Raw genomic sequence first — 13,226 nt, forward strand, 5'->3', positions numbered from 1 at the left:
TTTACCTGACAAAACAATAATCAAAAAGTGCAATAAACCAATTAAATTAAGTTTAGTAAATATTGTTAGCTAATTATTTTGTTAAGTATCGCATAATGGGAATGAATACTTCTTTTTGTAGAAATGTGGATAAAGATAAAGTTATTCCCCTTATTACATTTTACACTTTTTTCTCTCCCATTTAAAGTCTTGGATAAAAGTAAAATGTTACATAATTATTCATATAATTGATTTGCATAATTATTCATAGTGTTATGACATGTTTAGGAATTAGTTATTTGTTTCGGGAATAGGGTAAAGTTTTACTTAGCGACGATGACGTAAAGTGGGTTAAAAAACAAGAACGCTCTAAGTGACGCAAAAAGGAAGACGCTTCTTGTAGAGTAGTAGACTTGAGTACGACATAATTGACATCGGACGATTCCCTTCTTGAGTATTAAACATCTTTATAGAACAACATATCAGCGTCGACTACATATTTGATTGTTTCGGCCATTCGCCGGTGTTACTGAAGTAGTTGAGTTCAGCGTTACTTCCAGTCAGATCTACACTAGACAGATTGTCAAGCATCAAGCCTTAACAATAGTCATAACAATACATGAATCAAACAAAAGTCAACTAAACAATTAAAAATAAAACAATTAGTGGTAATTAATATAGCAAAAAAAAGGAGTTTTTGTGATATGCTTATCTGTCTTGTAGTTAGTGATGCCTGTCTGACTTCGACAGATTACTCTGGAGATTTCTGGGTTTTATGTGCGGGTGTATTTCAATGTTACTAACTGACAAGAATATAGACTCACACAAAAGTAACAAGTGCAGAAACTAAGTCCAAACTACTAGACAATTTAGATTTTGTTTAATACTCAAAAGGCTACAGTCGAGTCTATGTTGATAAAATAGGTATAATTCTTATGAAATCCTTTCACCAACTACTTTTATGTCTCTAGGTAGCCTCCAACCCAACGAAATCATAACGTCACTAGTCGCATTCAAAGTCTGTCAGTTATGGTGCGCCTTTAATAAACTAAAATTTCTAACTAAATGTGTAACAAATTATTCCTTCAGTCTTAGGATATATGTTCCATATTTAAACTGTTTTTTCCATTAAGGTTTATGTTTTTTTAATCCCATTTATATTTGTGTAATGTTGGTTACGCCTGTCAATAAATATTTTAAACAATTGTGTTTACATTTCTAAAGGACATAAAGAAAATGATGTATATGTTAGGTTTAAGTATTCTCCCTTACAAAATGTCAAATGTGCTAGTATAGATATTTCGTTATGCTATGCTGGTTTTAGAGTTTAGACCAAACTCTCGTTATCCAAAAGCTGTTTTATAACAATGAATTCAAATTAGTTCACAGAAATCAACAGATTGTGCTATTATAGATGCTATTCTTTTTATGCTATGCTGGGTTTAGAGTTTAGATCAAACTCTCTTTATCCGAAAGCTGTTTTATCAAAATGAATTCAAATTAGTTCACTGAAATCAACAGATTGTGCTAGTATAGATATTACACTTTGTATGCTATGCTGGGTTTAGAGTTTAGATCAAATTCTCTTTATCCGAAAGTTGTTTTATCAAAATGAATTCAAATTAGTTCACAGAAATCAACAGATTGTGCTAGTATAGATATTACACTTTGTATGCTATGCTGGGTTTAGAGTTTAGATCAAACTCTCTTTATCCGAAAGCTGTTTTATCAAAATGAATTCAAATTAGTTCACAGAAATCAATAGATTGTGCTAGTTAAGACATTACACTTTGTATGCTATGCTGGTTTTAGAGTTTAGATCAAACTCTCTTTATCCGAAAGCTGTTTTATAACAATGATTTCAAATTAGTTCACAGAAACCAACAGATTAAGAGAAAGTAAAACACCAGACGTGTAGGGGATTCGTTTAATATCACTTCAATATTTAATGTCAAACTTATTTATTTTTTTTAAATTGGCTTTGAACAAAAAAAAAGTCAAAATTTGGACTAGCCTACTATGTGTCCTCGAGCATAGAGAAGAAAATATAAAATATAACTTATGAGACATATTAAGTACGCTTCTAATCTTATAATATTTCTCTTATTTTCATCTCGGTAAAGGAAAGACTTGAATAAAACTTACTTAAGTTATACCAGTTAACACCTTTGCCATAATCGGAACTTCCCCATTTACCGTTTAAGTTACAGCTATGGCATAAACTGTTGTACCACCAGGCTCCCGTGTAGTCTACTGCACAGTTACCGCTATACCCGTCGTTATCTCTATCAAAAGTGGTAAATTAAGAGTTATTGTGCCTTGAAAAACTATTACCAGCATTTCCTGAATAGACTCCTATGTTTAATTTATATTTCTATTTTTATTTTATTTATAATTGTTGTTTTCACTCAATTCGAATATTTAGCAAAATAATTATAGTTATTGTAATTCAAATCAATTCTTAAATCATATAGTCCAGCAGAAGTTATCTTGTTATATTTCTCTTATTTTCATCTCGGTAAAGGAAACACTTGAATTAAACTTACTTAACGCATACCAGTTGACACCTTTGCCATGATCGGTACTTCCCCATTTACAGTTTAAGTTACAGCTATGGCAATAATCGTGGTACCACCAGGCTCCTGGGAATTTCACTGCACAGTTATCACTACTCTCGTCGTTATCTCTATCGAAAGTGCTAAAGAATGCGTTATTGTGACGTGAAAAACTATCACCAGCATCTCCTGAATAGTTTCCTATGTTTAATTTATAATTCTCTTTTTCACTCAATATTTTAAAACTTGAATATTGCGCGAAAAATGCATTGTTCTTATATTTCAAATCAATTCTTAAATCATACTGCCCAGTAGATGTTAACATATAAATATTTTCATTCCCCAGATAAAATTCGCCAATGTTGTAATCTCCAAAGCCGTCACGATACTCCTTCCAGCCTCTATAGAAATCTACACTTCCGCTGATTCTTCTCTGAAAGATGATCCATCCACCGCCGTCTGTCTTGGTGTCACACATGACCTTTAACCCGGAAGTTAATGTTACCACCACACTCTCGTCTGTACTGTTGACGTCACGACAAGTTTTACGGGGTGGATAGCTCAGTGTGCTTCCTAAAGAGAAAAAAAATTTGGAGAGTGAGGGGATTTAAACGTCTTTAAAAACATTGAAATTTATTGGTCTTCTTTTTATAAATTTTTAGTCTGACAGAAAGATAGCTACACATATAAAATAAAAATTTAAAAAAATAATAATAAAAACAACAACAATAATAGTAATAATAATAATAAGGCTTGTCGCCAAATCTAAAGATTAATGAGGAATGCAGTATTTCCCGTGGATACGCAGCCCCAGCTGCGACCTACATATTTCGCCACTACCAGGGCAAACTACGTAACACCAATATGTCATCAAAGCAAAAAATCAGTCACAAAATTTTGAACCCCCAAGAATTCCCCCTGGCTAAGCCCGTGATGTATATATATATATATATTGTTGTGGCACAATTAGATATTATTTATTTGTTTTGGAAATAGGGAAAGTTTTGACTTAAAGATAATGACGTGAATAGTAGAGAGAAGACTAGGTTTTTGTTTGGCAGAGCGAAATATCAGCCGATGTAAACAGACTACTTTAGGACGCCTTAGAGATAGGAACGTTAACAGGTAGTTGACATTCGACTGTTCCCTTCATTGTTATTAAACTTCTCGTTCTGTAACAACGTCGAATAACTTATCTTATCTTATCATATATAATACAGACGTTAGTTCAAAAAAGAAGATGATTACGTTCTACGCGTCATGCATTTAGTCATGCATATTAACCAATGACTTAAATTCTGCCAAGTCACTGGTTTTCCTGGCTAGCTCAGGCAACCCATTCCATGCTCTAATAGCACTAGGGAAGAAGGAGTATTTGTACAAATTTGTCCTAGCATATGGGACAAGGAATGTGCCTTTATCTTTGTGTCTTATATTGATTGCTCGGTCTTTCGCCGGTGGTATTGGATTTTATTGATTTTTACCTCCATTTGGTTATTTGATTTGACACCTCGGAAGCGCCTAACAGTGTGTAAACCACAAAAATACGTAAATATGCATACCTTCATCGGTCTGATTTTTCACTTTTATCGAGGCAGTTGAAAGATTGGCTAAGATTACTTCCAGATGCTCTTCAATGTTGCTCATATTATGTCGATAAGTGTTTAAGTCTTGTTTAATTTTGTCTATATTTTGTTGATTTAAAATCACGTCTTCTTTGATGTTTAAAAAAGTTTGCTGTTTAGTGCTCAAGTCTTCTCTAATGCTTGTCAAATTTTGTTCCTTAATGTTCGAGTCTTCACTAAGGATCTGTATATTATTTTGATTTCTAATCACCTCTTCTCTTATGCTTGTGATATTTTGTTCTTTAAAAACCAAGTCTTTGTTGATGTTCTTTATATTTTGATTAATAGCTTTTAGGCTTTCTTTGGCTCCATCGACCTGTGTAAACAATTTGTGAATTGCTTCCACCAAGTCATCAAACGTTGGTCTTTCAACTGTAATGGTTAACATGTTACTTGACTTGTCAATTCTTCCTTCTGAATATTGATTATGGGCTTCGCAAAAATATTTTCCTGACTCAGTGTGTTTCAGATTACTCCATGTGACTTGAAGATAGGAATCTTTAATTGCGTTGTCATAGATTTCTCCTTCAACATTTTGTATATTACTTCCTTGGAGACTTGTAACAACGGGTTGATCTTTGTTTACATATGCAATAACACCTTTGGACTCTGTCAAAAAATAAAATATTTTTATTATAAAGAATATAAAGAAAACAACATAGACAAAGTATCGCTCATTTTTTATGTCAATTCATTGATATCTATATTTTACTCATTATGTTGTAATTTAAAGTTGCCCAAACTTTTACCCATGGTGGCCATTTCATAACAAATTTACGTTGCCCTTTTTGCTATATATGGAGTCTTGGGAAGCGCTGTAAGCACATCCAGTTGAGTCGGGGGAGGGGAATTTAGGATTTATTTGAAAAGAAACTTAGAGTAATATAATTGTAGCGCAAATTTTGTTTCCATATTTACTTGCAATATGCCTGGACTCCAAATTTACTTAATAAGATTTCATTAATTCCAATTCAAATTGTCTTTTTTCTTAGAAATATTGTTTCCTAGATATTTTTTAAAGTCTTTTTTTTTTCACCGGAAAAATTTCTTTAAAAATGGAGTGACATTATGATTCTTCCGAGGATTTTCCTGCGTTAAAAAATTCAGAATGTCATTTTTTTCCTGAGAAGATAACGAACGTTTTTCTCATCGAAAAATATGTGGGAGGGGGGGGGAGGAGCTGGACGATATTGGAGAATTGTTCAAACATTCCGAACATCAGAAACGCATTCTCTTTTTGTTTAGAGCACAAGAATTAATCTAGTAAAACAAAATAGAAGGTCAAATACTAATCGAATAATGAAAGAAAAAAAAAACATTTTTTCTCTAATTCAAGTTTCAGAAATTTATTTTCATAGCGTCTGTAGAGTAAAATATTTCCGGTAGAACACAGGCCATTTCATGCGAAACTATTCTTGTCATCTAATTTTTTAAATGTATAAAAAAAACGCCTTTGCGCCCATATGAGAGATTGTTTTATGTCTCCTTGGTGTAGATCATTTCAAACTATTAGAACTAGTCGACTCACGGCGTAGCATACGCCGCTTTTTTGAAGGGCCGGCCTTGGGCCACTGCAGCCTATGCGACCGCAGTGGGCCCCGCACTTTCATAGGACCTGCGCTAACAAAGATAAACTTTGTTTACATCAAGCTAAATTTAAATGAATTTTATTATACTTTTTAACATAAAAACGGTCTAACTAGAGTTTTCTCCCATGTGGCCAAATATTAGTGCTTTTTTTTTTTTCATATGGTAACTATAGTCCGACTCGTAGAAATAAAAGAGTGATCTTTCCTTTACTCATTTGTGTCCAAACTCCTGAGCCATGAAGAGAATTATATATACACTAGCCTGGCATTACCCGCGGCCTGCGGGTCTAAGTTTGTGTTTACTAATGTAGTCGATTGGATTTAGATGTATGTTAAACTTAACTAATGATCCTTTCACGTTATTTCTCTTTCGCTACGAAAATAAAATTAGGTTTGCGAAAATGGGTTTACCCGAAGTCGATACATTCATATCTATTTAAAACGAAAAGAGCGATAGCTTTGTTAAATGAATGGAATTATAAAGTGAACAATCAAACGAAATAATTTTAAGTACGCGATTCATGAATGAATATAGATCTAGGCCTATCTCAACTCGGCTTCGCAGCTTTTGTAAACGAATGTAGTCTCTTAAAAATAATACTTTAGAAAACCAAATTTGAATGTTTATTTGATCAATATATGAAGTTAATGGACTATAATTAGTATGTTTATGTGTTAAAGTATAAAACTATCTGTGCGAACAGAAGTTTTATCATCTTAGAGTTGAATTAGAGTTTTAGATCTAGGGATGGGATTATAAAGTAAACAATTAAACGAATTAGTTTTTAGTACGCGACTCATTACGTATTGTCTAATGTAAGAATGTTCGTCAGGAAATCTGTAGTTACATATATAAGGAACTAATTAATGTAAAAATGCTTTTGAAACACAAAATTGAAGGTTAATTTTATTATATAATGAAATCAAAGGATCTTCTTTTGTATTTTCATGTGTCAAAGTAAAAAACTATATGCACAAAGTGTATTTCTTAAAATTAGATCTAGGTCTAAATCCTTTCGAACTTTTCTCATGTCAACATTGTAGACATGGCCTAGATCCATAAAATACTATAGCTTTAATAGAGTCGGACAACTTTTTTTTTTTTTTAGGGTCTTAAGTAATTTTCAGGGCTACGATACATACACTAAGGTCTAAGTTGGTACCCAAGAAACATTCCTGCCAAGTTTTATCAAGATTGGTCTAGCGGTTTTGATGTCTATAAGTAACATACATACACCTCACATTCTACTTTATAGTATAGATATATATAGAGATAGATAGATAGATAGATAGATAGATAGATAGATAGATAGATAGATAGATAGATAGATAGATAGATAGATAGATGGATTAATGGATAGATGGATAGATGGATAGACAGACAGATAGATAGATAGATAGATAGATAGATAGATAGATAGATAGACAGTAAAATATAAGTTACAAAAATAGGTTGTATATATGTTAGTAGAGACAACTCTTGTTTGTGTATTCTCCGTGAGTGTGAGCTTTAAGTGTACATAATCATGTGTATGTAAAGACAGAACCATTTCAAAATGAAGCATTACCATGAAGTATATACAAAGACTGAAGTCTGGAAGTTTCATTTTGATCTGTTTTTAAAACCTGTAAAATAATATATATATTATTATTAAGTAATATATATATATTTTAATAACAAAATTTTTGGGTGAAAACAAATTAATTACATCCCTTACTTCATATAGCCTACCCTTGTTACTATTAATAGTAAATATTTTTTAAATGTTGTTATTCTATAAAAGGACGGTTTTGCAATTTAATGATAATATAAATAATAATATTGTTGTAACCCTAACGCTGCCCCAGTACTTGTGGTACGCGCCGCGGCACTATTGAACCATAACAGGAAGACGCTGGGATAGAGGAAAGAACAGTGTATCACGTGATTCTGAAGAGTCTAAGTTGTTGGTGACTAAGGAGCCGTCATTCGTGCTGCCTGAAGATTGTAGAAGGGACCTGGAGCGAGCGAAGCGGGGAAGGCTGTTGTTGGTCCGTATTCAGGTTGCTGGTGAAAGGACTGGTAGAATTAGCAACGAGACTCTTTGAATACAGAAAGCTGTTATGTGTTTGTCCTGGTAAATAAACACACTTATTTATTTACTGCAGAACTTCGTTTGAGTTGTCTGCCTTAGATTTACAACAATATACTAAAACTATTTTACCTAAGCTTTGCAAGCTACAAAATATAACAAACTCGGATATTCAATATCTTGTCTAGCTTACGAGATCTTTTATAACGGAAGAACAGATAACTCTGAGACAAACCACACACAACTTAAACCTGTAAAGACTGAGCGGATTGTTCCCTTTTAGGAGGACTCAAAAAAAAAAAAACAGTGTTTGTGATATTGACATTGAAAATGTCAGAGAATAAGTTAATCAATTATAATCCAAACTTGAATTAGTTATAATTCTTCCGAGAATAGCATTATTTATTTCTAAATTCTCTACGAGAGACTCTAAAATGATGACATCATCGTTCGTTGGACATAGATAAATCCTTAGAACCATTCATGCCTAACACAAATAGAATATTAACCAGTTCAACGTAGCAAAACACGAGAGCTTGGATTTAAGGGCGCATGTTCAGAACCTTCAGAGAATTGGTTATAGTCACATAAAATATGCACATATACATATAATGCAAATATAATCATGTTTTATAGCGCAACATGTACGTTCTTTCTTCTGCGATTGTTTGAGCGTAACTCGCCATTGTAGACAGTATATAAGAATAACAAGATTTTGATTCTAAAATAGGTTATAGCTGTGTGAATTGGTGTGTTGCACTACATAATTTCTGCAAAACCTAAAGGAAGGTATGTATTACTGTACAATGTTTGGTACAGGTGTAAGGGATACTGGAATTCACGGGTCAAATATCAATGTAGGAGTTGGTTAGGATGTTCAAAATGAAACAAAAAATGCTATAAAACATTGTAGAACTTTTCCAGGTTCATTGAGAAGGCGAAGAATGACCAGAAATTGTAGGTAGGAATTTGTGCGGGGATGAATGGGTGGGGGTGGAGGTAAATAGGCCCTACACGACTTTATATTCTGTACTGCAAAGAATTAAGTACTAATAAGTGACGCATATAGTATTTTCATTAACCTCTGTAATAGAAAGGTAATTTTAAAAAAAAACAGTTATTTTACCTGAAATGTACACTTTAATGTCAAAGGTTCAATCCGTTCTTTAATAATATCAGAACTTCCAGAGAAATAAACTCTCGATCCTGAAAAAAACAATTTAAAATAAAACATTATTTCAATGTCTTGGAGTTTGAAGATTTACATTTTTCCATTGTCTTGATGAGAGTACTTTTTTCTGTCGAAACACTTTTATAGTTAATTAACTAATTGATGAATTTTTATTATTATTCTGTTGTCAGGTAAAAGAAATAACTGTGCCAAATTTTAGCTTAGGTGTGGGTGTGTATAATCTTAAATTTGGTTCTCTCGACACTTTAAGAATTCTACTTCTGGATGCATCGATTAAAGTCGACAATGACATAAAAAACTGAATAGTGACATTTGTTTAACTTGACATTTACAAAGACATTTTTTTAAGTATGACATTTATGGGTTCGTTCTATTAGCTGCTAGCTAAAGGCTAAAAAGTAAATTCAATTTTCCCTTTCCGACCTTGCGATCCATGGGGCTGATGTCATCTGTTACTATGACTAACGGTTAACGATCAGGGTGTCATGTGGTCAGCACAACGACCAACCGACTTAACTTTCCCACAACTAAAGTCAGGTACCCTTTACAGTTGGGTGGACTCAGGGACGCCCTAAATATTCCGAAATTCAAAATCCTAGCCTTCATCGAGATTCGAACCAAGGGCTCCAGGTTTGGAAACCGAGCTCTTAACAGCTTAGCCACATTGTAAAACACTATGTAAGAAATATTCTTTTGATTAGTCGCCAATTTATGACATTTTTACCTTCTGTCAGGCTTAAAATCTATGCTTGCCAATTAAAAGATAAAGCCAAACCTGTTGAATGTTACTTGTGTATACGTCAATAGGCATTATAAAACATGTTTTGGGCTAAGGATTGAAAAGGTTTTCTTCAATAATAGAATTGGTCTTAAGGACAATCTATTTCAATGCTTGCTGTGATTCTGACTCATCACAAGGGTCATTTTTTCTTAAATTATCTTTATGAAAAAAGTAATCCACTCAAATTAGAGTTTAACAGATACATTTCAATCTTTTTCTACAAAGTAGGATTCTAAATAGCTACTAGAAGAACCTAGCTTTAGTCGTTCTACTAATAGCCAATACTAATGAAGAGAAGGAAATAAATATTTAAAGAAAATAGTATAAAAAGAAATTGTGTTGCCAAAGTAGATCTTGTAAAGGTACTTACCCTCTCCTAGATCAAATGTATAAATAAACTGCTGCCCATATTTCTAACTTACTTTGCTTGATGTCTGCGAGATCATCTTTCTTGAAAGAGCAATAGTTTTCGTCTTTCTTGATACGTCGAATCTCTTCAATTAAAGCGGTCGAGTTTGTCTCATATTCTACTGCCTTCTTAGCATACAAAGAAATATTTGTCCCATCTGCATTAGCTCCAGTGGCATTACATTTGTATATTCTGGCATCAAACTGAGTTGGATTATGTAGGATTAAAGTTATATACCGATTTCCAAAACTGATTTGTGAATATTTAAATCTCACAAATTGCTTTAGATTTAGTGTCAAGGAATCCAAAGCTATGAGTTCATCAAAGTCTCTGATTGTTTCATTATAACGAGAAAGAGTTAGAGATTTGATCAGGTCTAGTTGTTGGACTTCGTTATTGGTTATAGAACAGTTGATCACAAGTTGGGGTGTTATCTCTGTCGTTATGACGTTTGGTTGGACATCGATGACAAGCTCTAGAAAAAAAAAGAAAAAAAATAATAATAAGAAGAGGAATAAAAATATGTCTACAGAGTATTTGATTACCAGAATGACGATAATGTCACCTGTTTCTATAACCGAAAATCAGCTGGTGTGTCTCATGGCTAAACCTCAGGCTTTAACAATCTTTAACTTTTAAAGGGAACCTAATTTATAGAAGAAACAAAATTTTACTACACAATTTTGGATTGTGTTGTCATTTTTATGACTTGCTTGAACCATGAACCTTCCAACAAGTTGATGTGCCTCGATATTATAATACCTGCCGATTTCTAAGCTATTGTTATTTAAATATATTTCTCAAATTTTAATTAGTGACTCCACCAATCAGAACATTTTCGAACAAAAGCTTTGGGGGAAGTCACACATACAAGTTTGAGACACAAATTTAAATCATAAAACCTTAGAAATCGGCAGGTGTTATAATCCCGAGGCACATCCTCTAGTAGACACGACACAGGTCTGTAAGACGTGTAACGAGCTGCCCACGTGTTGCGACGTTGCAGGTCAGAATTGAGGCCTTCTTTAATGAATGGTCTCGGTTCAACCCAACTTCCACACCAAAATAAAAATTCACATATAGATATTGTATTTTACCAATCGGCAGGCTTCGTTAATAAAGTGCAGTGAATAGCAGATTTGATATTTGACCTCCAAACACATGAAATAACGCTTTGCCTGAGTATGCACATTCCTTTTTGAATGCCCCTTCCTAGTCCATCTTAGGCAGACCCTACTACCACTCCATCCCAACATAACCAACACCATGTACGGCAGTGCTGAACAACTGAAGAAAACAGCACACTTTTTTTTTCCTTGGCACAGTCTGCAAAAGAGCTCACAGCTCAGCAGCAATAAAGCTGGCTAGAAGAAGAAGAAGAGTACGCCAATGAACCACCGAACAACAGTTGCCTGACCACAAACCACAGTTCAACACTTGTAAGGCTTTTTTTTTTGGGGTGAGGGGGGGGGGGCTTTAAATAACTTCCCATTCGTTTGACTTTTCCAATATGCAGCCAAATAATTTTCTTTATGAGAGGTGAGGCCAAAAAGCACCTGAGTTGATCTTAACAATGCTTTTGAGATGAAAGAAGAGCTTCTGTTAAACCTTCATCCCTTGAACTCGCTAAGAAATATGGCCATAAGCTTGCGACCTTCCCAACACGTGATAGTTGTCAAATCAAAGGAGACTAACACTTAACAGCCTAGTACCAGTACACTGCCTTCATCGGCTCACTACAGCGGGGCTTTATTGTGTGTGTGAAATGGTCTTATCGTATACCAACACAAAGTCAAATACCTATATATGATAAAAGGAGTGAGTTAATCGTGAAAAGTATAAAGTTGGAGTGTAGAGAATATATTTAAATGTACAAATACGCCTTCTTCCCTAGTGCTATTAGAGCATGGAATGGGTTGCCTGAGCTAGCCAGGAAAACAAGTGACTTGGCAGAGTTTAAGTCATTGGTTAATATGCATGACTAAATGCATGACGCGTAGGACGTAATCATCTTCTTTTTTGAAGTAACGTCTGTATTATATAAGAAGATAATTACAGCTAATGAGTCAAAGTTAATGACATAAACAATCTAATATAGTCAAATCTTTCATATCATAGACAAATCATTCTAACATAATCAATTCTTTCTAGCAAAGTAAAATCTTTCTAACACAGTCAAATCTTTCTTATTATAGTCAAATCTTACAAACATAGTCAAATATTTTTAACATAATCAAATCTTTCTAACATAGTCAAATCTTTCTAACATAGTCAAATCTTTCTAACATAGTCAAATCTTTCTAACATAGTCAAATCTTTCTAAAATATTAAAGTCCTTAAATGCATTTAACGCACGAGGTATTAGGTAAAAATACAAACATTTACTTAAGTAAAATGATTTAGACTCAGTTTGATATATTTTACCTGAACCTGCCAATGAGACAACAAACACACAGAGAACCAAGAGTAGAAATAATCTCGCCATTTCGTTTCTACACTAATGTCTGGTGAACCAATGACTTTATATAAGGACTTGATCCACAGAAGAGTATCCTACTGTTTTCAAGGGGCCACTTAAAGCAAAGACAGAGATGCATGTGTTCCGTTTTCTGCCTGCACCCTCAGTGTTTTCTTCCGTTGGACATAACAGTCACAATTATAAAATAATGTTTACTTTTTAACCATACATCCATATCTCAGCATTTTATATTCATAGAGCTGATGTGTGAAATAGAAATCTTTGGCATACAATGCTTGCCAACATAAAAGGAAGTAAAAAGATTGTCCGTACAGATATCAGTCTACTGAGATTTTGATGTGACCTGCAGATTTGCAAACCATATTTTGCAGTCTGCGATTCGCTTTCTTGAACATGGTATCATAGCCTTTACCTTATTTTCTTTAGCATATTAGTAAACAATCAAATAAAACAAAAACATTAAAAAATATATATTTAGAGGGAAGAACTCAGCAATTATAACTATATATCTCAACGATGTAGAGCAAGGGTCTCAACCTGTGGTT

General features: G+C 33.6%; 1 protein-coding gene across 1 annotated transcript; it reads right to left on the bottom strand.

The window, feature by feature from the left end:
* Positions 1 to 2,212: 2,212 nt before the first annotated feature.
* LOC106068098 (uncharacterized) lies at positions 2,213 to 12,728 on the bottom strand. The gene is made up of 6 exons (XM_056009037.1): positions 12,627 to 12,728; positions 10,216 to 10,677; positions 8,947 to 9,026; positions 7,317 to 7,374; positions 4,097 to 4,768; positions 2,213 to 3,107 (listed from the first exon to the last, which is right to left on the bottom strand). Exons 1-6 carry the CDS (start codon positions 12,685 to 12,687, stop codon positions 2,473 to 2,475), a joined length of 1,968 nt encoding a protein of 655 aa, XP_055865012.1. The 5' UTR covers positions 12,688 to 12,728; the 3' UTR covers positions 2,213 to 2,472.
* Positions 12,729 to 13,226: the final 498 nt, after the last annotated feature.

Source organism: Biomphalaria glabrata, chromosome 13 (assembly GCF_947242115.1).
Source record: "Biomphalaria glabrata chromosome 13, xgBioGlab47.1, whole genome shotgun sequence".
NCBI lineage: Eukaryota > Metazoa > Mollusca > Gastropoda > Planorbidae > Biomphalaria > Biomphalaria glabrata.